This window comes from Hetaerina americana, unplaced genomic scaffold (genome assembly GCF_022747635.1).
Source record: "Hetaerina americana unplaced genomic scaffold, ioHetAmer1.1.p SCAF_8, whole genome shotgun sequence".
Taxonomy (NCBI): domain Eukaryota; kingdom Metazoa; phylum Arthropoda; class Insecta; order Odonata; family Calopterygidae; genus Hetaerina; species Hetaerina americana.
Genome location: NW_027287427.1, coordinates 8,166,100 through 8,188,140, shown reverse-complemented (window position 1 = coordinate 8,188,140; position 22,041 = coordinate 8,166,100). Strand labels below are relative to the sequence as shown.

At 36.5% G+C, this 22,041-nt stretch overlaps 1 protein-coding gene across 1 annotated transcript in view; it reads right to left on the bottom strand.

The window, feature by feature from the left end:
* Positions 1-12,660: 12,660 nt before the first annotated feature.
* LOC139697927 (uncharacterized) overlaps positions 12,661-22,041 on the bottom strand; it is a 219,613-nt gene continuing 210,232 nt past the window's right edge. The window contains exons 18-24 of the mRNA XM_071596787.1: positions 20,829-20,947; positions 20,599-20,722; positions 18,969-19,049; positions 17,128-17,225; positions 16,036-16,269; positions 15,136-15,309; positions 12,661-13,219 (exon numbers count right to left, since the gene is read on the bottom strand). Of these exons, the coding sequence (XP_071452888.1) occupies positions 12,949-13,219; positions 15,136-15,309; positions 16,036-16,269; positions 17,128-17,225; positions 18,969-19,049; positions 20,599-20,722; positions 20,829-20,947 (1,101 nt within the window). The 3' untranslated portion in view covers positions 12,661-12,948. The remainder of the gene's footprint in view (positions 13,220-15,135; positions 15,310-16,035; positions 16,270-17,127; positions 17,226-18,968; positions 19,050-20,598; positions 20,723-20,828; positions 20,948-22,041) is intronic.

Below are 22,041 nucleotides of genomic sequence, written 5' to 3'. Positions count from 1 at the left end.
AGCGCTCATGTAATTATGCAAAATTGCTCGATTCTGAAGTTCATTGTCCTGTGGAAGATGTGTCCTGGTCACACAGTGAAATGAAGTCAAAGAAAGTGTAAAAAAAAGTTTTTCATTTTTATAAATTTGACACAACATGTGAGTTGTGCAGCTGCTCTGTGGTGTCCTCAAATGTGTTCTGTCAAAACTCCAAACTAAATTCCCAAAAGCCTTTTGAACTGGTAGATTGGTAGAGTTCTGCAGTGGTAAGAAATGGTGAATAGCAAGTACAGTGATCAGGCAACTTAGGCACAGAAGATAGCTTATGTAAAATGCCTTTGGGCAGAGCCAGATATCATTTAGATCAAATGATGGATAGAGAGAGGTAGTTGTATAAGAAACAAGCAAGAAAGTACAATATCTACCCCAGCATAAATGTTAACATTGACCATGTTTGGTGTCCTGCAAGGTGCTTAAGGACCTTTGGAAGTACAATCTACAGAATTTTTTTCATTTATTACATGAAAAATATGATGTTTTCACTAGAATTACGAAGCTGCAATATGGCGGCCTGTTATACACTGTGGGTTGTATTCATCTCAAGGTGCATGTAGGTTTTTCAATGTTGTCCACTTGGCTGAACTCTGCTTTGATCAATGTTAACCTTTCACACCATAAAATATTAATATTTACACATATTGTTGAATATAGGTATATACTACCAACGTACAGAAAAATATCTATTCAGCAGAGAAGCACTTGTGTGTGAATTGATTGGAAATCATTCTAAAGTTCAAATATTCAAGCTACCCTCTTAAGTGCTTACATGTTTACATGGGATAATAAGGAGAAGGTTGGATCGACTCAACTCGTAAAAGACAAACACAGGCATTATTTTTCCTTTGGGACATCCTACCAATTCTTGTAGTTTCCTTGTATCACCTCCGTTTCTTTGTCTCTTAATTATTGTTTATAGTTTGTTAGTTCAACTGGAATTAATTATTGTGAATTCATCTGGAAGGAAACGCCGAATACTTACTGGAGACTAGAATGCAGTAGTCCATGGAATGGTATTGTTAAGGAAATGGAATGAGGGTGGGAAAAAGTGATAGAACTCTGCAGGAGAGATAAATTCAATAATAAGTAGTATTGGTTCAAGAACCCATGCAGCCATTGGAAATTCCAGGTGAAAGAGGAAGGTGGCAGTTAGATTTTCATTATGTTTAGATATAAGTAGATATGGGAACGGCAACATCAATTCCTGGAGCCTTACAGGGGAGTATATAGAACTGTGGAGTTAGAAATATGGATGATAGTATGAGCCCCTCAAAGTCATTGGCCCCACCAGGGCAGTTGGGGTGATTGTCTGAATGTACAAGTCCCAGCACCACATCAAGCTCTTATTTAAATTTCCAGATTTCTCTGATAATTGATAAGAGTAATGGAAAAAATGCCAATTTTAATGGTGCTGTCAAGAAAGAAACCATTCATAGGAAAATCTGGAGAAAGGATAAGTCAAATTAACTGAGAATAAGCCAACAAATAAAGCAAAATTGAATTTCATTTTATAATGCTTGGTTATGTAAATGTGCATAATAATTATTCTTTCTTTTACACAGATTTGGAAGCAAAACATCCTGGCAGAATCTTCTCAATAATTTCAGGAGGGAGATAAAAATAAAGTCTCTCGCCTGCAGTTTGTCATGCTACTGCCATGACTGGAGCCCCACCCACAAACTCGCAAAGGGACTTGATGCATGCAATGCAAATGCAAAAAACTAAATAAGTCTATCATAACAATGTTTTACAAACCTAGCTCCTAGATCTATACTGTACGCAATCCAATTTGGCAATCAATCTGACTTTGTGAGGAGCCCATATCATAGGAGCATATTTTAAATGACACCTAATCAGCGATAGATAACATTTCTCTTTGACTTGTTCATCCCATTTACCCAGTACTCTTTTAATAAATCCTACTGTTTTTGTTAGCTTGTCGACATATTCCCTGTATGTGTTTCACCCAGGAGTGATTGTGATTGAGGGTAACACTTAGGTATTTAATTGAGTCTACACATTCCATTTTGGTGTGCCTAATGCAGTAGGTGTTCCGGAGGAAAAATCTCCTTTTCCAAAGTATCATTGCAATACACTTTTTTAAGTTAAATTATATTGCCAAGTGTCAAGCCAGCATTATATAGCATTATGGTCATCTGATAAAGCTGCTGTGTCCTCTGGATAACGGATATCATGGTAAACCACTGCATCACTGGCAAATAAAAGTGGCTTACTAGTGACATTAGAGTCAATGTCGTTAATGTAAAGTAGGAATAAAAGAGGTCCGATGACACCCAAGTTAGCTTCTACTGCATTTGAGTTAACTTTACTTATCACTACTCTTTTTACCTGACCATTGACAATGTCTTCAATCCAACCCCGGATATTTTTATCTATGCTACATGCTTCTAGCTTTGCGAGTAGTTTACTATGAGGTACTTTGTGGAAGGCTTTCTTAAAGTCTTGAATTAAAAACCACTGGAACATTTCTCTCTCACGAAATAAGAGTATTATGAAAAAAAAGCACTATTTGTATCTAGAAAATGTGCCTGAATCAAACTTTGGATCTGCACACTTTCACTGCAAGATTTCATCTCAAGCAACAAAGCAATAGTTTTAACTAAAGACCCAACACTCAAGCATGAGGAAGTGTGCAGAGCTTCCATCAACTCATGTGAAGTGATAATAAGCCCCAGGGAGAAATGCAACTTAATACAAATGAATCCATCAGTGACCAGATTTTTTGGTCTGCCAAAAATCCACATTATCCGTTTAAGTAATCTGTATTGCAGTGTACCTATTGGGCCTTTGATTTCCATGGTTTAGGCCCCAAACCACTTATGGGCTAATAAGTTAAATGCCTTGATCATAAATTTTTCCAAATTTTCCCTGAAACACACAATTCACAAGTACTTGTGGAAGTGTTGTGAAAAGAAATAGTAACCCCTAAGTGCACAATGGTATAATTTGATGTCACAAATTTATTCCCCAGTGTTCCAAGATCAGAAGCTCTAAATCTTGCGGAACTTAGCCTTGTTAAATCAAGGGTTCCAAACCTGGTGATAATTGAATTGTGCTCCTCCTTAATAGTGTGTGTGTAGAACAAAACAGTACTGTATTTAATGGAAAAATATACCAACATAAACATGGCTTGGCTTTAGGCTCCCTGTTTTCCCCACTACTAGCAGACATATACTTGGACATTTCTGAGCAACTAATATTATTCTCAGAGAATCCCCTCATAAAAAATATCCTCTGCTGGTATAGATATGTTGATGATGTTTTCTGTGTCTGGATGGGTTCTGACAGACTACGAGAAAGTTTTTTGAATTTCCTCAAGTCCAGAGATAAACAGTTTAAAATATACCAAAGAATTAGAAGCAGATGGATCCCTCAAGTTTCTAGACTTAACTATTACAATTAATAACAATAGATTTGATTTTTCCATTTTTAGGAAATGGTGTTAAACGGATCAAATCGTTCACCATAATTCTAGGCATTACTTCTCTCAAAGACTTTCGGCCTCTCACACCATGTTACACAGAAAATGTTCTATCTCCATGTCTAAAGAGAATGCTCTTAAAGAACTAATCATCAGAAAATTAATTGCAGTGAACAATTGAAATAGATAAGAGTTAATTGATTAACTTTACAAAAGGAAACAATCCCATTCAGCCAAGTTAGCCTTCATAGCCACATTTACAGAAAACCAGCCACAGTGGTGGAGATTCCCTTTCCTTGGCCATTTGTCATGAAATGTCCAAAGAATCCTTCAAAAGGAAAAGGTGAGACCAGACTTCTATATGAAAACCAAATTAAGCAAACTGTTATGCCACACCAAGGACCAAGTTGAACCCATATATCAGAGAGGGGTGTAAAAACTCCTCTGCAAGAACTGCAACAGGATATACATAGGCCAGACAGGAGGGACATTTGAGACGAGAGTAAAGGAGCACTGAGTATGCTTTAGAAACAATGCCTCTACCTAACTTTTGACCAAATGCCTGAGAGATTGTGGCCACAGCAGCAGTTCCATCCCTTAAATCCTGCATATTGAGAAGAGAAGCCTCCACCTCGATGCCCTGGAGCATTTAGAAATCCTTCAGCACACGGATTACGGAGATGTTTTGACCAATGATTTTCCTTACCCTTCAAGTTCCCTATTATTGTATTTCCGGTCATTCTACTGTCAACTTACCTGACACCGAGCGCAACTTCTCCACCTATGTAATAACCCCTCCCAGCCTGCTAATTAATCACCTGACTAGTTACCCAGTGCCATTCTCCCCATTCACAAGTCCACTCCTTTGCCAACTAACCCAACTCCAAGCAAACCTTTTCAGCATTGTATTAAACCCTCTTCCCAGCCTGCTAATTTATCAGCATTACCAATCCTCCTCTTCCTCCAACAATACACTTTTGGCTCCCCTTTTCCAACCTCAACCAATCCTTTCCGTGCACCCTCCTCTTCCCCTCCGCCCAGAGAAGAAGAACCCAGAGGGATGTTTGTACTAAGTTTGACCTGTATTTTTACCTGAAGATGTTTTACCATAAGTGAGACCTAGGTCGTAAATAAAAATGTTCAATGTGGAAAAGCCAAGTGTGTTATTTTTCAATTTCAACATGTTTTAGCCATTATAAAATGTAGCTAAAATGAGTGCAGAAAGTAATACACGGTCTGAACTTGGGTTTATATTAGTCTTTGGTTGGTGTAATTTGCTGTATTTTGGGTTTCATTCAGAGGAAATGATATTCTGGCAATTAATATGGTTGGTACTTTGCTCATGTCTGTCGCTGTTGATTTCTATTTTATGAAACGATTTCTGATTGAAATAGACTTCAGGTAGAGCATTGCTTTAATTTGTCTTCCTTGGGTTTTAAAAAACTACTCTGTAGCGGAGAGATTGGGGAATAAAATTCGGAATCATAAATATATCAGTTGATTGCTATGTAATTGGATAATTACCTTCATTTGGTTTCAGATTTTGATATTCGTGAATGGACTCTACTCCAGATGAAAGATTTTTATTTTGTGAAAAGAGCTCAATTGAATTCATGCAATTACGGATCAGTATAATACCCGACGATCCTTAGGTAGGATAATGATTTGAGTGGGGTTGGAGGAAATGTAGACGAAGAAATGGATGTGGAGGAGGAAATGGGTGGGGAGGACAGAGATTTAGAGGGGAATGTTGTCGACGGGGATGTTGAGGAGGAGAGGGTTGTAGAGGAGGGGGTTGTGGAGGAGGAGGTTGTGAAGGATTCGGGAGAGGTGGGGATGGAAGGAGAAGAGGTGGAAAGAGAGGGGCTGGAAGGGGAGGGGTTGGGAGTAGAAAGGTAAGAAGGGGAGGGTGTGGCCTTGGAGGTGTGGGTTGTGGTGAAGGAGGAAGAGGAGGTGGAGGTTGTGGTGGCGGTGGGTGGGCTTGGGGAGGGAGATATGGGAGGGGGCAATGAAGGGGGAGTGGTAGTGGAGGGTCCCGGGAGGTGGAAGACGAAATTCAGATGATGTCATTCGGGGATGCGGGAGACGTGCTGTTCGACGTCTTGATGAACGAGTGGGCTGCCGTAGCTATCGCCCCGCCCGTCTTTCGCCCCAGACTCCGGCACCTAAGGCAACATCCGTATAGGCGCCGGTAGCCAAGCAAAATCATGATGATCCCTAGCCGCCTCTCCAATGAAGGATGTGATTACCAAAAAGATACTACACCTTCATTAATTTTATATTCAGAATGCAGCATGTATTGTGATTTCTTACAATACATTTTATTACATGTAAATACATCCAAGATGTACTTAGGATGAATATTTCAATTGGACCCAATTTTCTAAACAAGGAGCTGCTTTCTTTTCTTCCCAGGTTCCCCCATACACTCCACTCCCTCTGAAGAGGCCAATAACACCTCGGGCAAGTATCCTTAGGCCCTCCATCCTGAGGTGAGTGAAAAGTAACTATCAAGGAAATGTCACATTATGTGTACACATGAGAAACACATTGCATTGCAGAAACACAAATGATACGGAGGAAAACAAAAAGCCTCTAAAATTAAAATTATAGCAAAAGTCACATGCTATTTGTAATTTCATTTTCAAACAAATATTTTCCAATCAATGAAAGCATATGACCTACCAAGTATAGTTTACACTCTTCCTAACCTAAATCCAAAGATGACAAGATACATGGAATCCTGGTTGCTAATTTTTATCTAAAGGAAAGGAGAATTATATTGTCTTAAAATTGTTCCAATTTCATCATAATGTCTGAAAATAGGATAGTAATCTGCTAATGTCTTTAAATCTCTTTCTCAGAATTTGCTGAAATTAATCTTAGTTAATTGGATCCCCATGTGAATGGACCATTCACTGCTGATCTGGCTCATCCCAAGCCCAGTGAGACAGCAAAAAAGGATGAAAAGCCTCTTTAAATCAGAGTTGGTATGTTGCACCATAATGTTTACATATTATCTTAAAATTGTAATAACTCACCCATGAGCAGTCAGTCCTATCCTATTTTTGGGCATTCTATTGTCCCATGGGTCTCATAATAATTTTATTCCTCAATTAACTCCACCTAAGGTCCATTCATGTCATTATCCTCTGTTAAGTTAATAACCTGCGTTAAATCAGTTGACTGCTGCAAATAATATTATTATTTAAATTTAAAAATTAATTAATTTCTTCTGTAAATGCCATAAATGTCCCAACCATATTTGTGCTTGATATAGGGCCTGCTTTTCTGATAATTCATTGAATATATATCAGTATGTGCTGCTCCTGGTGCAAGGAAATAATTAATTAGAAAAAAAGTTTCTTAGGTCATTAAATATTTAAAATTTGATCTTGAGATTGACCGTTTGAAAATGAGTCCAAAGTACAAATTATTAATAGGTTATTATTATTGGATTTTTTTCATTAAATCCTTCCTTATATAAGTTCTCATTGTATGTACTTAGTTTAAATTCATTGATTTGAAGGTAGTCCTAGCAGTGTCTGTTCCTCTGTGAGGTTCATCATAATATTAAGAGTAGACACACAAGCTAAGCCAAAAAATTAGTCATTGTTCAGGTACGCATACCACTAAGACTTCATCATAGGGAGGAAGAAGTTGACAGGATATACAAATCAATCAATTAGAGGAAATGATCGCTGGTGTCCCAAGAGGGAATCCATTAGTTTCATGATCAATCCAACTGCATTTCTGATATCAGTCTGCAAACATGGAAAAATAATTTGAATTCCATGCATGCTGGATTAATTTATCTTTTTTTGTCTTTGCAAACAGGTGAGGGAAGCAGCAGGGAACAAGCAGCTTGGGAATCTTGAAGGGAGTGCCACAATAGTGAAGCCAGTTCGATTTTATTCTCTCCCACTCAATAAACCCCCAGGCCTTCCCCGCCTTCCCCCCAAAGTCCCTCTCCTTACTTGCAGACGGGCATTTATTCTCACCAGATTGCTTTGAGAGCCGGGATGAGCCAGCCAATCAAAGCGGTTGGATTTATCACCATCCTGGAGTTTGTGGAAAGTAGTTTCAATTCAAAGTCTCAATTCTTGGTTACCTTAAGATGACGCTAGTGTGTTGAAATTAGATGTAGCAAAATAAAAGTTTTGTGGGAAATACATCACATTCCCCTTTCATTCAACAATATATTCCACACAATCAAGCCTGATATTGAGTCTATTAAAGGGGAGAACATTAGTCAAGACAGGTGACTGTAGGAATATACAAGGGATTTTGGGTGGAATGGAGGGAGGTAAAATGAATGTGGAATGGATGGATGAATTGTAGTGGTTGGTGTCGGGTATTCTCTTCTGGCAAGGTTGGGGTAAGAAGTGGCTGTATTTTAATGTCTTTTTAATACCAACTTTAAACTTTTATTTAACGATGAACTAATATATTGTTTACAAATTAGTTTTATTATTTAGCAATATTAGTTAAAAGCATGTTTTACCTTTTGGTGAAATATTTTAGCTAATTAAAGAATCATTCCATGATGAAAAATTTCTTGTAAAATATGGCATCAATTTCTGGTGGTGGCAAAAGATTTTGAGGGACCACTTCTTAAATGTGTAGTACCTGCCAAATCAAGTGGGTTTGTGCAGATTTTTTTTATTAATACCACTAGGAAATGTATCAGTTTTATGACACCTAAGGTGCAATTACAGATTCACATTAGCTTCTTTTGAGAGTATAGAAGAGCCCATGATGAAGGCATCTCATCTTTTGAAATACCATGCAAAATGAAAGCTAAAAAGTCCAATTTGTAATCATCCCTTTGATAAAGGATTGTGGATATCTAGTTATTTATTGACAAAAGTAATGTTCAGTCTCATCATTAAAGTAACAAATTCATATGAATGAAATTTAGCATGCAATTATTGCTCCTGGGAAGTGTGGTAGCCAAGGGATTAGATAATTCAGTTTAACTCTGAAGGGCTATGGTGACTTTGGCAAATTCCCAGCTTCACCACAATTACATTATTTTTGGGGGGCTCAGCCTGCAAACCACAGGCAGCCCAAGGAAATGAACTGCCTCATCTACGTTCATTAATTTTGGTATGATGTCCTAATTTGCCACTCACCTTTGCGACTGGCTGTGAGGTATTCTGCCACACCTTTTAATCCAACATGCATTAGCCTTTTGTGAAGTGAGCTGAACTCTCTTATTTATAAAATTGCATCTTTGTGCTGGTCACTGTGGTCACTCTTTTCTTATCATTTGGTTACTTCGGTTTTCAAGTTTGACCTTAGGTATCATGGATTTGGGTGAAACATTAGTACATACATAAGCTTATGCTGCCTTATATCTTACTTTAATTTAGATTATCCTACAACATTGATAAACCATTAGGTTGGCCCAAGAGCAAGAATATCAACATGGACATCCATTAAACAGTGCAAGGAAAAGGACTATCCAATCAGAGCATAGTACTTGACTACCAGTCCTACAAAAAGCAGACAAGAAAACTTTTAAAAATTCCTTTGACCTGAAGATGCTGGCAGGATGGCCAGTGCAATTGTCATCACCAAAAGACAACCAACGTGGATGTAGAATCAGGATATGCAAACAGAACCAACTCAATGCCGTGGCAACCATTGCACAAAGTAATTGTAATGCATAGTTTTAATTACATTATTTAATATGTACACTCTTTTTTAAGCATGTTCATAGTGCTGAAATGTGTTTTGTAAATTTCTTTGTTTGAAGACCAGTATGTACATGATATGTACAGTCTGTGGAAAATAAAAATATCATTTGGGTACTCAATCTTCTAGTTATTGAATTTGCAGTTTCTTAGCTTCATTCTTTTCTTTTTTTCTCGTAATTTTTTATTTCAACAGATGGTTAAAACTTTTCCCCATTACTGATGTTCTTTGATGATGAATTGTTCTGGTGTTGATGTTTACTATTGGTTTAAGCAAGGCAGATGTTATGATTGATAACTGGCAAGACATTTCCTTGTTTACCCTCGCTGTTTTCCCAACTCTCCTGCCTTGGTCTCACCCAGCACACACTCCTCTACTTTCATTCTGCCCTTATTCTCATTTTCTTCATTCCTTGGTTCATACTTAGTCACCTATTTGGGATACATATATAGCTCATAAGGGCAGGCAAGGAGGGTGGAAGGAGAGGCTAAGCAGTGGTTGGAGCTCCTTTAGAGGAAACTATGAATCCATCAATAAATCTGCAAAAATATGTTCTGAACTTGATCATTAGCCAAGGTGATATTCCATTGGATAAACATATCTGATACAGTAAAATATACGCTGTTCGATGTTCTATTGAACCTCATCTCCATTTTCTTGAAAAGAAAGAGATTACATAGTTATTTACTTAATCTTATATTTTCCACATTCATATGACTATTTAAATATATTATGAAATCTTTGAAATATGAATGCTTCAAAAACATTCATTTGATCAACATGCACAAACATGTGAATGCAATATAGATTCAAATTTCTTGCATGGTATTTATAAGTGATAATCTGAAGTTATTCATTTCAGCAAGCCATTCTTAACCATTCTTTATCACAGATATATTCATTTAACGATGTTCTACCAATTTGTTTTAGACAAATGAATAAAATGTTGAAATCAAGTGAAGTAGCACCAATTGCTAATCAAATCATGTCTATCAAATTGCCATGGATGAAGTGTATATATTTCCCTAAAATGCCATTTGTAAGAAATTCATTTCCATTTTGATTAAAGCTTAATATATCTAATATTTCAATGCGGTAATATGTAGAGATTTCAAGTGAAATTTTCCACTTTTAATTTTTAAAATCTTTCAATGTTAAATCAGTAAATATTTCTTTAGCCGTTTTGAACACAGAAGTATTTTTTATGTATGCTTAAATCATCCTAAAAGTAGTTTTAAAATAACCACATTAACTTAGAATTCAAAATCATATGACAAATATTTTACCTCAGGTCTTATAATGGGTGCTTATGCTACGTGAGAAGAGGAGCATCCATGAGAATCAAGGTTGATCAACAAGCTTTCTCACCGAAGGAAATAAGAATCGAAGGTGTATATTTCCTCGCTTGTGCTAAGTGGGACAGTGCCGTCATCATATAAAGAAGTGCACTTCATGTGGGTGTCAGCCTTGAATGAGGCCTCTGAATAGACTGCAACTCCTCCACCGCTAACTTTGTGGATATGAGGATATTTCCGTAAAATGTTTTAGTTAAAAAAGTATATTTGGAATACAGATGAAATTTCTAATACATATTTTTATCTCAACAAATGTATTTATGAGGAATAAAGATGAAAGAAACTTTTGAATGACTTATTTATCCTTAATATGCTGCTAAATAATTAAAAAGAGAGAGAGAATTAAATTACCTTTCTGCATACATTTGAAAAACCTTAATCCCCTCATCCCTTACCCTTTCCTCCTGTTGCTGCACCCCCTGCCACACACCTTTTTGCTGGCTCACTGGGCATTGATATAGATGTAGAACAATACGTACCCTTTAACAGTTGCCAGCCATAACACACCAAACACTCCATTCTTTATTCCCTTTCCATATGAGGAAACAGAAACTGCAATCACCCCAACTGCCTTAATTAATCCCTCTCAAACCTACACCATTCCCTCTCCCAAACACATTATCCTGAGGTTATCCTGAACCCCTCTGAAACAAAAGAATCCAAAGACATGCTTACACTCCCAAATCTCCCTCTACCGCAGAAACCCATCCTCTTTCAATTTGTACCACATACTTCCCTGGCCTAGAGTCTCCAAGATCCATCCTAAAACACCTCTACCCATTTCCTCAAGAACCATAATTCTAACACCAACCTTTCTCCCAAACGTCCCTTTGTTACTTTTGAATACCCCACAACCTTATCAATCTCCACAAATCAGCCAATCCACTCATTAAATCCCCACCCCATCCCAAAGCCACATCCATACCCTTTAATAAACCAAGATAAAAAACATCCTATTTTCAAAAACTTAATATCATACCTATCCCACCTACTTTTTCACTCTCTCCCACCAATTCCCTAGACCTCATGCACCTCAAGTAATGTTGTTTACCTTCTGAAGTGCCAACTATGCCCTGCCTTCTGTATTAAACAATGTACCACACTGTTAAATATTAGGATCAATGACCATCGTGCCTCATGCAAGAATACTTCCCTAATTTCGATGCTCCCAATCCAAAAGCATGCCTTCGGGAATAACACTCCCCTAAATGCCAGAGTGTCTCTATTATATAATGAGCCATGGATCATACTTACACTCCCAAAGATTTCCCCGCCTTCCTCTTCCATCCAGCATCTTCGTCCTCTCCTCTTGAGCCTTCTCATCAGTTCCTTCTTCCCTCAGACGAAAGTGCCCACCCAAAATTCAGAATATGGGTGAGTTTCATTGGTATATTCTTAAATGTTTTTGTTCACTTTTGCTGTCTTGCTCTCTCTCTCTCTATAGTGGGTCACAGTAGTCTGGGAGGTAGAGCATTGGACTACTGGTAGGAGGGTGCTGGGTTCAATTCCTAAGCAAGTCTCTGGGTACTTGAAGCTACATCCTAGCTATGTGATTATTCAGGTACCAGATCTTCCAGGGAAGCCATTACTAGCACAGGGTAATATTCTGAATTTTGCCAAACTATATGAGCATTGTGATGGAAAGTTGACATAAGTATTAATGAAACTGCAATGGCTGTCTTTCGGTTCATCTACTGGGATGACAAGGCAAGATATATTTGTAGTAGAATTTCATAGCCCTGCAAGATGGGTTCATCTGGGCTGTGGTTAAGTGGTTTAAAAGGTTTTGTGGTTGGTGGATTAAGCAAGCAAAATTTCCTTTTTGTTGATCCATAAGATGTAATGCAAAGTTATCTTGGAAATGCTTCCAAAACCCAAAATTTCATAAAAATTGGAAAAATGGCTTCTAGGAGTTGCTATCTCAATTGTAACACTCAAAAAAATCTGTCAGAGGACATAATTATTTGAGTTGGTGATGGAAAATTTACAGTTTTAAAAATAACCAACGGTGGTGTTTCCACCAATATTGATTTACCAGGGATCTCAATAGCACGGCATTCTCTTAACTTTATGCAAAATATATCTTATTTTATTTTTGAATACTTATAAGTATCTTTGGACAGAACATATGTAAAGAATAATGTGTGTTCTTATGTTTTATATTTTCAGTAAACATCTCTTGGAACATTCAACTTTTCATTATCTACAAGTATAACAAACAATAATACATTTCAGGGGATCACATTTTTTCAAAAACTCACCTGTTTTGTGAATGTCTTCAATATAATGACATAAATTGCAAATTCAAATATGCTCACTTACTTAGAATGATTACAATATTTAATGGCATTACCTGAGCAAACAAACAAGGCAACTGATTAAAGAAGAGTCACAGAACAGGCTGAATGAGTATTGTCACATGGGAGGACGAGTATAATGATGTACAGTTACATATGGCCTAAGGATCTTTCCAAATTCATAATGGTAATCCTTCAGCCTATGCCACCTGTCAATGTGAGCGTCAGTGGATACAATACTTGCACCTAGGCTTATAACAGCCACAACCAGGATGATGCAGGTAAGGCAGTGGCGGGCATGAAGAAGAGTAAGGCTTTTTTCTTGGACCAAAGCTAAGCTACCACGTTGACCTAACCACGGCGTCTTTATCCATCTGCCGAGCCATTCCCTAGAAAGAGAAGGAAATTTTTTGGAAATGCTCATTATAATCCCAGTCACATGCAGTACAATCCGATCAGACTGGAAAATACCAATTTCCTTGATGCTGATTTGGTAAATTAGATTGGCTGCCAAATTCAAAGAACTAATTTTTTCTCAGGGTCTTAAAATTTTCACCATATATGTCATTGACAATTCTTGGGAATTTTATTGCTAATTTAGTTGTTATTATCAAAGAATTTGAATTTCTATTAGCCAATCTTATGGAGTAGCTTTTAGAAATTTGCAGTAACTAGTGAAGCTTTTGACCTTCTTTAATTTTGAGTAAGCCTGTAGTACAGCAAATTTAATATGCTGAAGTTTATCGAAATCAAATTTAGAAATCACAAAGTTTAATTTATCAATCTATCCATTCAGTGCATGCTAATTTTGGTATTTGCTACTAATTATTAATGCCAGTAACTTTTTCCATGGCAATTTCTATGTGCAAATATTTACAAAATTGTTTCTCATCAGGGAATGTGAAACACATTAATAATATTAGTTAATATTAGACTCTACTTATACAATTTTTGGAATTTTTTTTGTGTTGGGAATACAGAATACACCTAAGTTCATTACATAATTTAGGAGATGCAGTGAAATTGCAGATATACACAGCAATGAACCCAATTCAATTCAATTTATTCATTCACCATAAGCATAGAATTATGCATGGCTTTGTCAATACATGTTTTACACTTCATATCAATAAAAAAACATTATGCAAAATATCAAAACAATATGAAAAACAATATGATGGATGATGGATGGATGGATGGATGACAATGGATGACTTAAAGAGTCAAAGTACATTTTTTTTGATAATTCATGCTTTAGTATGGAGAGGTATTTTCTCTGAAATACACATTCAGTTCCTTAGTAAAGTGGGTAGGTTTCTTTATTGCAGTTTTCAGGAAGAACCAGTAAAATCTCCAGGTTGGATTAAGCTAAAGGCATTCTGAATTATCACTGGGATATGACTGAATGACCTTTCAGTCAATAACAGAATATATGTACATTACCTAGTTGTCAAATACCCAATATACTCTCTCTACGATTCACTCCATCAAATGCCTTTTCAAAATGTAAGGAATAGGGAAATAGGTCCTGATTGCATTCTACATTTACCCATATTAGTGAACTCATAACCACAGTGGCAGCACGTTTGCCCTTCCTGAACCCAAACTGATCATCCCTCAGCTAATCATTTGCTCTGCTCTCCATCTTCTTGTCGAGGATTTCCACTTCTGCCTTACTAAAGGAATTCAATATTATTGCCATCCCTCACTGGAGTGAAAGAGTTAAAAGCTCAGTATCTATCGAGCTATATAGGGAAGATGAACATTTGATTGCTTTCAAATGACTTGCAAATTCTGTGTTTATTGAATTGTCTAAATAATCATTAACCCCAATGATATTAAGTGGTAGGATGTATTGATGGCATTTATTCTTCATTTATATTTCAATTCTGTTCCTTTGCCATGTCAGATACTTTGCAGAAACTATGAGCAAACAGGTTAAATTGGAGACATGACTACATTTACAGCTTATACTGCACGGCATATTAAGGCATCCTTTTATTTATGCACTCTCAGTCCACATATTACCGTGGCAACATCTCTCCAACCTCTCCCTTTTTCCACCCTCTTCCCATCCATCCAGACCTTTCTTGCCTCCATCTCCCTCCCTAATCTCACTTGACAAGGAACATTGCCAAACATATAATTAGTTCATGATAAAACAATATAATATTCCATTTAATACTACATGCCATCAAATAACATGCCCTAGATGAAATACAAGCAAAATATCAATTTTTCATTCTTAGAAAAACACCTTGATTCTGAAATCATAAATGTTTACTATGGTAGCAGGATTTCTTACCTGAACACAGAGGACACAGGTGGGACCTTTAATGAGAGATAGGGACGGACCATTGTGAAGGTAGAGGTTAGGGTCCAGCGAGCTTTATTGCTCTTTCCTTCAGGAACTCTTGCAGCTAATCCATCCCTTCTGTAGACTAGTACATCTGACCCCAGCGATCTTCTCTTGCACCTTCTGTAAAATAAGCATGAAATTTTTGCACCAATTGTAGTAGTATTAAGTGCATCTATTATTTCAGCAAACTTCTATACACTTTTGTACACCAAATAAGCGCCAACCAAATCATTTTTTTACAGGCCAAAACTAATTAGACTTGTTAAGCTATACTATATTTTACTGCAGAGTTAAGTAATTTGGAGCTGCATAGACTAATTTGTCTATGATACTTAAGCATAATGTCACAATGAATTAGAGTATAAAGGATAATGATAATAATTAGGTGTTATGTTGAATTCTTAACTACATTTTCTTATCATTACAACTCTCCACTGTATAATTGCAATTTTATATAGAAGTAAATGAATCTATGCAGCATTAATATAGGATGTTTTGTAGAAATATTTTGCGAATTGCAAAGAGGATGAGATGAGATTATCAAGGAAACTCAACGCAGAGTCTCAAATACATCCATGTTTTTGACCAAAATATGCTAAAAATTGAAACAAGTGAACAAACAACAATCAGTGATACGACATGAGCAATTCATGAGAAACTCATTTAACTCAAAAAACTTGATTTAAAAAAATGGAATGCACTGATTTCACAGCATGAAGGCCACTCTGATTACTGCTTCAGTTACTGCAGTTAAATGAGGAGGGAAATACAACAGACAATCATTATTCCATCGTTTTTCACACTTCGCAGTGGCAGTTCAATGTAATTGAAGGTGGAATAACTTACTTGGAGCCTTCATTGGAGAATGACAAAGAGTTAAGGGCACGCCCATCTCCAGTTTCTACCAAAGAAGAAGAATCTAAACCATCCCAGGAAGATGCATCAGGTTCTGATGCATCATCTCCCAATTGAATTTCATCCTCTTCCTCACCAGGAGGAGTCACTGACCAGCTGGGTTTTTCAGGAGATTCCAATGGTATGCAATTCCCAAGGCTAAAAATTTGGGAGGCAAAGGATTCCCTGGAAAATTCACCATTAAAAGATTAGAAAATGTTATTAGACCTTACTTATAAGACACTTATAATCCTTAAGATTTCTACTTACAATAATAAGAGCAAAACCACAGAATATGGTTTAAATTTCAAATATTATAGAAAAGCAGCCAATTTTGCACATTCATTAAAGGCAATTTACTTATTGGAGGATAGGTATACATGTGCATATATTTATTTAGAACTAATCTGAAAACAGCACTTTTGGTCTTAAATCTGACTTTTAGCAAATGATATAACATTAAAGATTATAAACACCCAAGGCCAAGGTGGAGGAAAAGCCACCTAGGTGGGAATCTATATATACGAACACCAAAGCCCATCACATGGTGAACACATATTTATTCCTATGTACGCAGATACAAGGATAAGGGATAGGAACACATATAAAAGACTAACACAGGAATGGTGGGAAAGGTAGAATTGAGCAGACATCAAGCGTAAAAACGTATCCTTGACTGGGACTCGAATCATAGATCTTCAACTTGACGGGGTGATTCTCTAACTATTGAGCTATGGAAGAAGTGTAAATTGCACTGAAATGTGTGGGGAGTTTAAACAACCACTTGCCCTGGTTAGAGCATCAGCCCGGCAAAGTGAGCAAAACAGACTGCTTAAAATGAGGGAAGTTGTGCTTGAATTATAATTTCAATCAATAGATTAATTCTTACTTTATTATTCAGCAAAGTAAATTATATATTGCCCAAAAATGTAAGTCTCCAAGTTCTGAGAGAGTTCAATGACTTTCTTTCCAGAACTGTGATGATTAATTCTCATAAACAGATGATCACAGTAATCTAATCTTTTTAATGCAAATATTAATCACCTTCTTCTCTCATTCTCTCCATCAGTGGCTGCTGGCACTGTGGTGCTGGTAAGAAGTGATCCAGCCGCACTCACTCGACCCATGCCACCACCTACATCCTGTCAAAACAATGTCTGTTTCATTAGTCGGCTTAGAATGACATAATTTTATTTAATGTGCAATCAACAATGGAATTGTAATTCTAGTGGGTAGGTTAAGAATGAACGCATAAACCAACCCATTATGGGCAAGGCTCATCAAAACTAAACCCAATGTCATGTGAAGCAAAGGATACTCCGTGGTGTCACCATTCAATCAACCTGGAGCGTCTTAGAAGCCCAATGCTTTATCCACTGGATTGCCATGCCCTTTGCGGTATCTGATAACCCAGTGGTACAGAGTAGGACAAGTCAGAAAAATTTTAATCCATTTCATAGGAGTGTTCAGTTAACCACCTCAGATCACCTGTGTTATCCCATTCATGGGACAAACAACCTAACTGGCAGATGCAGATCCCAATCTCTTCATGTTTGAGCCCAATCCTACTTACTGTAATCCATCTCACACCTGGCGGTGTGTGGGAGGCAAAGAATGTTTGGATCAACCCCACTTTACCTTGTCAGAAACCTTGTGCACTCTTGGGTCATGACTGTCGTACCAGTCCAGATAGGGAAGAGGGCAAAAGTATGCATTTTTGGAAATCATTATAAGTAATTAAGAGTTGCTCAGAATAACTGTCACACCTTTCCATTATATTTTCCAGCATGATGCAAGAAATGTAATTTGTTCACATTGCCAAAATGAAATCAGAGGGAGATATCAATTATTTTTCAGGTGGGAATTCAAATGTCTCAATGACTCTTCATTATATTAACTACTCATATGTCTATTAAACAAGAATATTGATAAAATATACTGTAATCTGAAAATGAAAATCATAAACCACTGAATTTCAAAGTAACAATTTCAACATTCATAGCATACCTACTTTGTAATAGATGCTCAGTCAATCTTTAAAACACTCTCAGACAACAATTTCAGTAACAGTCATCTATGTAATATTAGATATATTATTTGTATGAGTCAACTGGAATGCAAAATCAAGTCTAAATACTTGTAAATTCTATTTAAGCAGACCTAATTCACAACTTTCCCTTTGACCCTATACGCATTTGCCCAATAATGAATGTTTATCAAACCATGACACCAAATAATGAGAATTTGATATAGTGAGCGATATTGCTGTGACCTTGAGCTCAAATAACACCAAACTTCCACTGCATTCTGGAATTAAGGAATTAAGTTACAAAAAGAAAATACTTCCTTTGAATCAGTAAGTGAAAATGGCAAACTATTGCAAAACCTTTAAGGATAAATAGAGTTAAGAACATCCCATACTCCTTTTTTTGATGTCAATTCACTGATTAGATCCATTTGGCAACCATAATTAGATATCCTTACCTCAATTGTGACTCCCATCTGCAGTTTGCATCCGTAGTTGCTTGTATGCGTGCACAGACAAGGAAGAAATATTAGTTTGAGTGATCACCACAAATATTAATGAAGCCCTACCAATGGGTGAAATTGCACATTGATGAAAGTGGAGTTTTTCCTGCACTGTTAAAAATTCCTGGAACAAGAGCTATCACTGGTTCCCATTTGAATATTTTCCATTGAGCTTCTGATTGGCTTTTGCATAGGATTCACTTTCAACTTGAAAATCATCTCCATTATATGTCTTTGGATTCATACTTTAAAGTGAAAACCTCTTTCAATTTTGGACAGTAATATCCGCCATCTATCCAACTGTAGAATTCAATGGAGAGCATTCATTTGGGATCTATGAAGTGCTTTACTCTTACCATTTGGGATGATGACATAAATGCATCAACTCTACCATGCATTCTAGGAATAGCTGCAATACTAGCTCTCCTTCTTGATCCCTGTGGTAACAAGAGTTAAAAAAATTCTTATTAGGAGAAAAGAAATAATTCTTATTGGACCGTTTGAAAATAGCTACATGACATATTTTTTGGAAATATTTAAAACTTCTATAATTTTATTAAAATTCAAACAAATCTCTAAAAAGAACAAACTTTAAAATTCCTAGTATTTTAATAGCAAATTTCCAGTATTTTTCAGTGTATTTTCAGTTCTTATTGAAAAATAGGCACATCTATAATATCCTTTTTGTTGCCATACAGGAGGCAAATCTGATCCAAAATAAATGATTTTAAACATTATATTTAGTTTGGAAAGAAAAAATGCTTGATGCTTGGCTGCATTATGCAATTCTCTATTTCATTGTAAAACTGGGAAATGACAAAAAGTTAGTTTTAATGCATAATATTGAAAGCATTTGACTCCAGATGTGTAGAGAACATAATTAAAAGCTTTCTTAAGTTTTATCAGTGAGGAGCAGTCAAGTCTAATGTAGCAAACAAGGAACACTCTTGATCAATTAATTTACTCTCTGCAAATACTTAAGTTTTTACAATAATACATGGTGATTATTTATTGAAGTAAGGACCATTGCATTTTCTCCTTAGAGTAAACGCCTTTGTACAGTTTTCATTATCATGTGCATATAGCAACCAACTTCTCTTTAATGAGGGGTCACCTGACAACTTATTGTGGCTTATATTTCATCATCTCTTTCCCACAGCATCATTCCAAACCCAGATTCTTTAAGTTTACTTTCCACTAATGAAACTCATAATCTATGAGCAATAAATGGAGTGTACAGATCTTTAATGGGGAAAGAGAAGTGTATGGCGATGTTAAGGAGGTTGTTTGCAAAGAAAGAGAGAATGGCATGCAACAGGGTGAAAAAGTTCACTGAGTGAGGGGTTGAAACAGTGTGATAACATACGCTCCATTATCTAGAATAATAACCGCACACACAAATCAGTGATCAATTTCTTTTAAGTAACTTTCACAATTGAAATATTATACTTGATATATGCAAATAAACTGGTGAGCGCATATTTATGACTGCTCATTTTTGTATGTGATTAAATGGCGAAAGAATCCAAACATGCACCAAGGAATACATAAATCGACCATTTTAAAGATGCTAATACTATGACAAATTCCAAAGAAACTGCGGGAGATGCCGCAACAGTAGCTTTTAATGGAGTCATCCGCTTATGTGCATTTCAATGCAACAATTTCAGATTGTAAAAATCATTCATCCCAGTCAAGGCGAATGATTTTTACACTCTGATATTGCTGCATTGAAATGCTAATACTACTTCTGATGCTACTAATTGAGGTACCTACCCAGAAATCACCCTGCCGTACCTGAAAAACCTCCATTATTCAAAATAGTGATTTTGAGTGACAATCAGATGTAGAAATAATTATTCATTTCACTCAAAATATATGCCACCTTGTCAAATGTGTCAACTTGAATATTTAAAAATTATTTTGAAAAGATAAATTCATTCATAAAACCCTGTCAAGCCTCCTAAAATTAGGAAGTTAGCATACCATTTTATTAGCCCCAACAAGAGACTGCAAGGACCGGTATCTGGCAGTTCGCTGACTTGGTCTTCCCTCTTCAATGGCCTCCACACCACACTCTAATACAATGTTATTCTCCAGAAGGATACGCCTGGATTGAATTAAACAGAGTATGAACACCGTGACCATCTTCTTAGTTGGAGTTAATGGGGTAATTTCCCCTTTTCGCACACATTCGTCTCCTCCCCTTTACTTACTTGGTATCCTCTAGCTCACCATGGTCTTTCTCATGAAGCCTTTTGAGGTTTTCCACATGGAGGAGCATCACCTCTATTGCTGCTGACACCCTACTTTCTTGCTGCACTGCGCCGTACATCTGCCATAGAATGCATCAGGGAAAGTTATCACATAAAATGTTAAATTACAGAAATGGATTTTCTTCAGTTTTTCAGAATTGACCTTCTCAATGCATTACGTGTTTTGCAGTGACCCTATAAATGAATCCTGGATAAGTTTTTACATATGTATGCACAAGAACACTTCAAAGGGCACACACCTTGCTATTTTTAGGACATATAATTTTTATGAGTATTCATGCAAAATAGATCATTCACTTAAGAAATGTTGTTTCCCACCTTACAGAAGGAAAAATTAGATCTTAGTAGTCTTTACTTCTTCATATCGAAAATTCTCCCCTGTTAGAAATCAGGTAAAAATGAGTCTAAAATGTAATAATTTACAGTTCATCACTTCTAATTGGCATGTGTAGGTATTTATATCAACTGTTCATTCTTCAAATGATCATTCTTACTACCACATTTTTTGACTAAATATTAAATTAAATAGCTAAAAATCTCATCAAAGTCCACAAAAGAGAATTGATACAGTGTCTTGCTAAATGACGAATCAATGAAAGAATTCACGACAGCATTTTTGATGGTAATGGGGGAGTTATTAGCACATCACTTATTCCTGTATGAGATCTGAAATGCTGCTCAAATGTGACGTACGTCTTCCTAGTGGCTTACCTTCCATAAATTGCTGGCATAATTTTGAGGCCTTTCAGTTGTGCTAAGTGTTCTAATATCTACCAGTATCAGCATAAATTATGGTTATTATTGACAGTCAAAGTGTAGACAAGAAAAAATTATTTATCTGGACAAAGAGGATAAAAAATTCAGAGAAAAAGAATGCTGCAAAAGTGTTAGGGAAAGCATGGAGTTGACCCTTCGGAGGAAGATGATTCTAACAATGAGTATTTTCTTATACACGCATGCATTAACAGTTTTTATAGTTACTCGATAAAAAAAGTGCCTCTGGTAACCAATGCATGAATAAGGTGCTTAGTGTAAAGTGACTCTACTGTACATATACACATGACCTCCTCCAGGGGGTCCTCTAAATATACCTATGCCAAACAACTATAACTCCCTTGAAGTGAAGCATTTGTACTGGGACATCATTTTTATG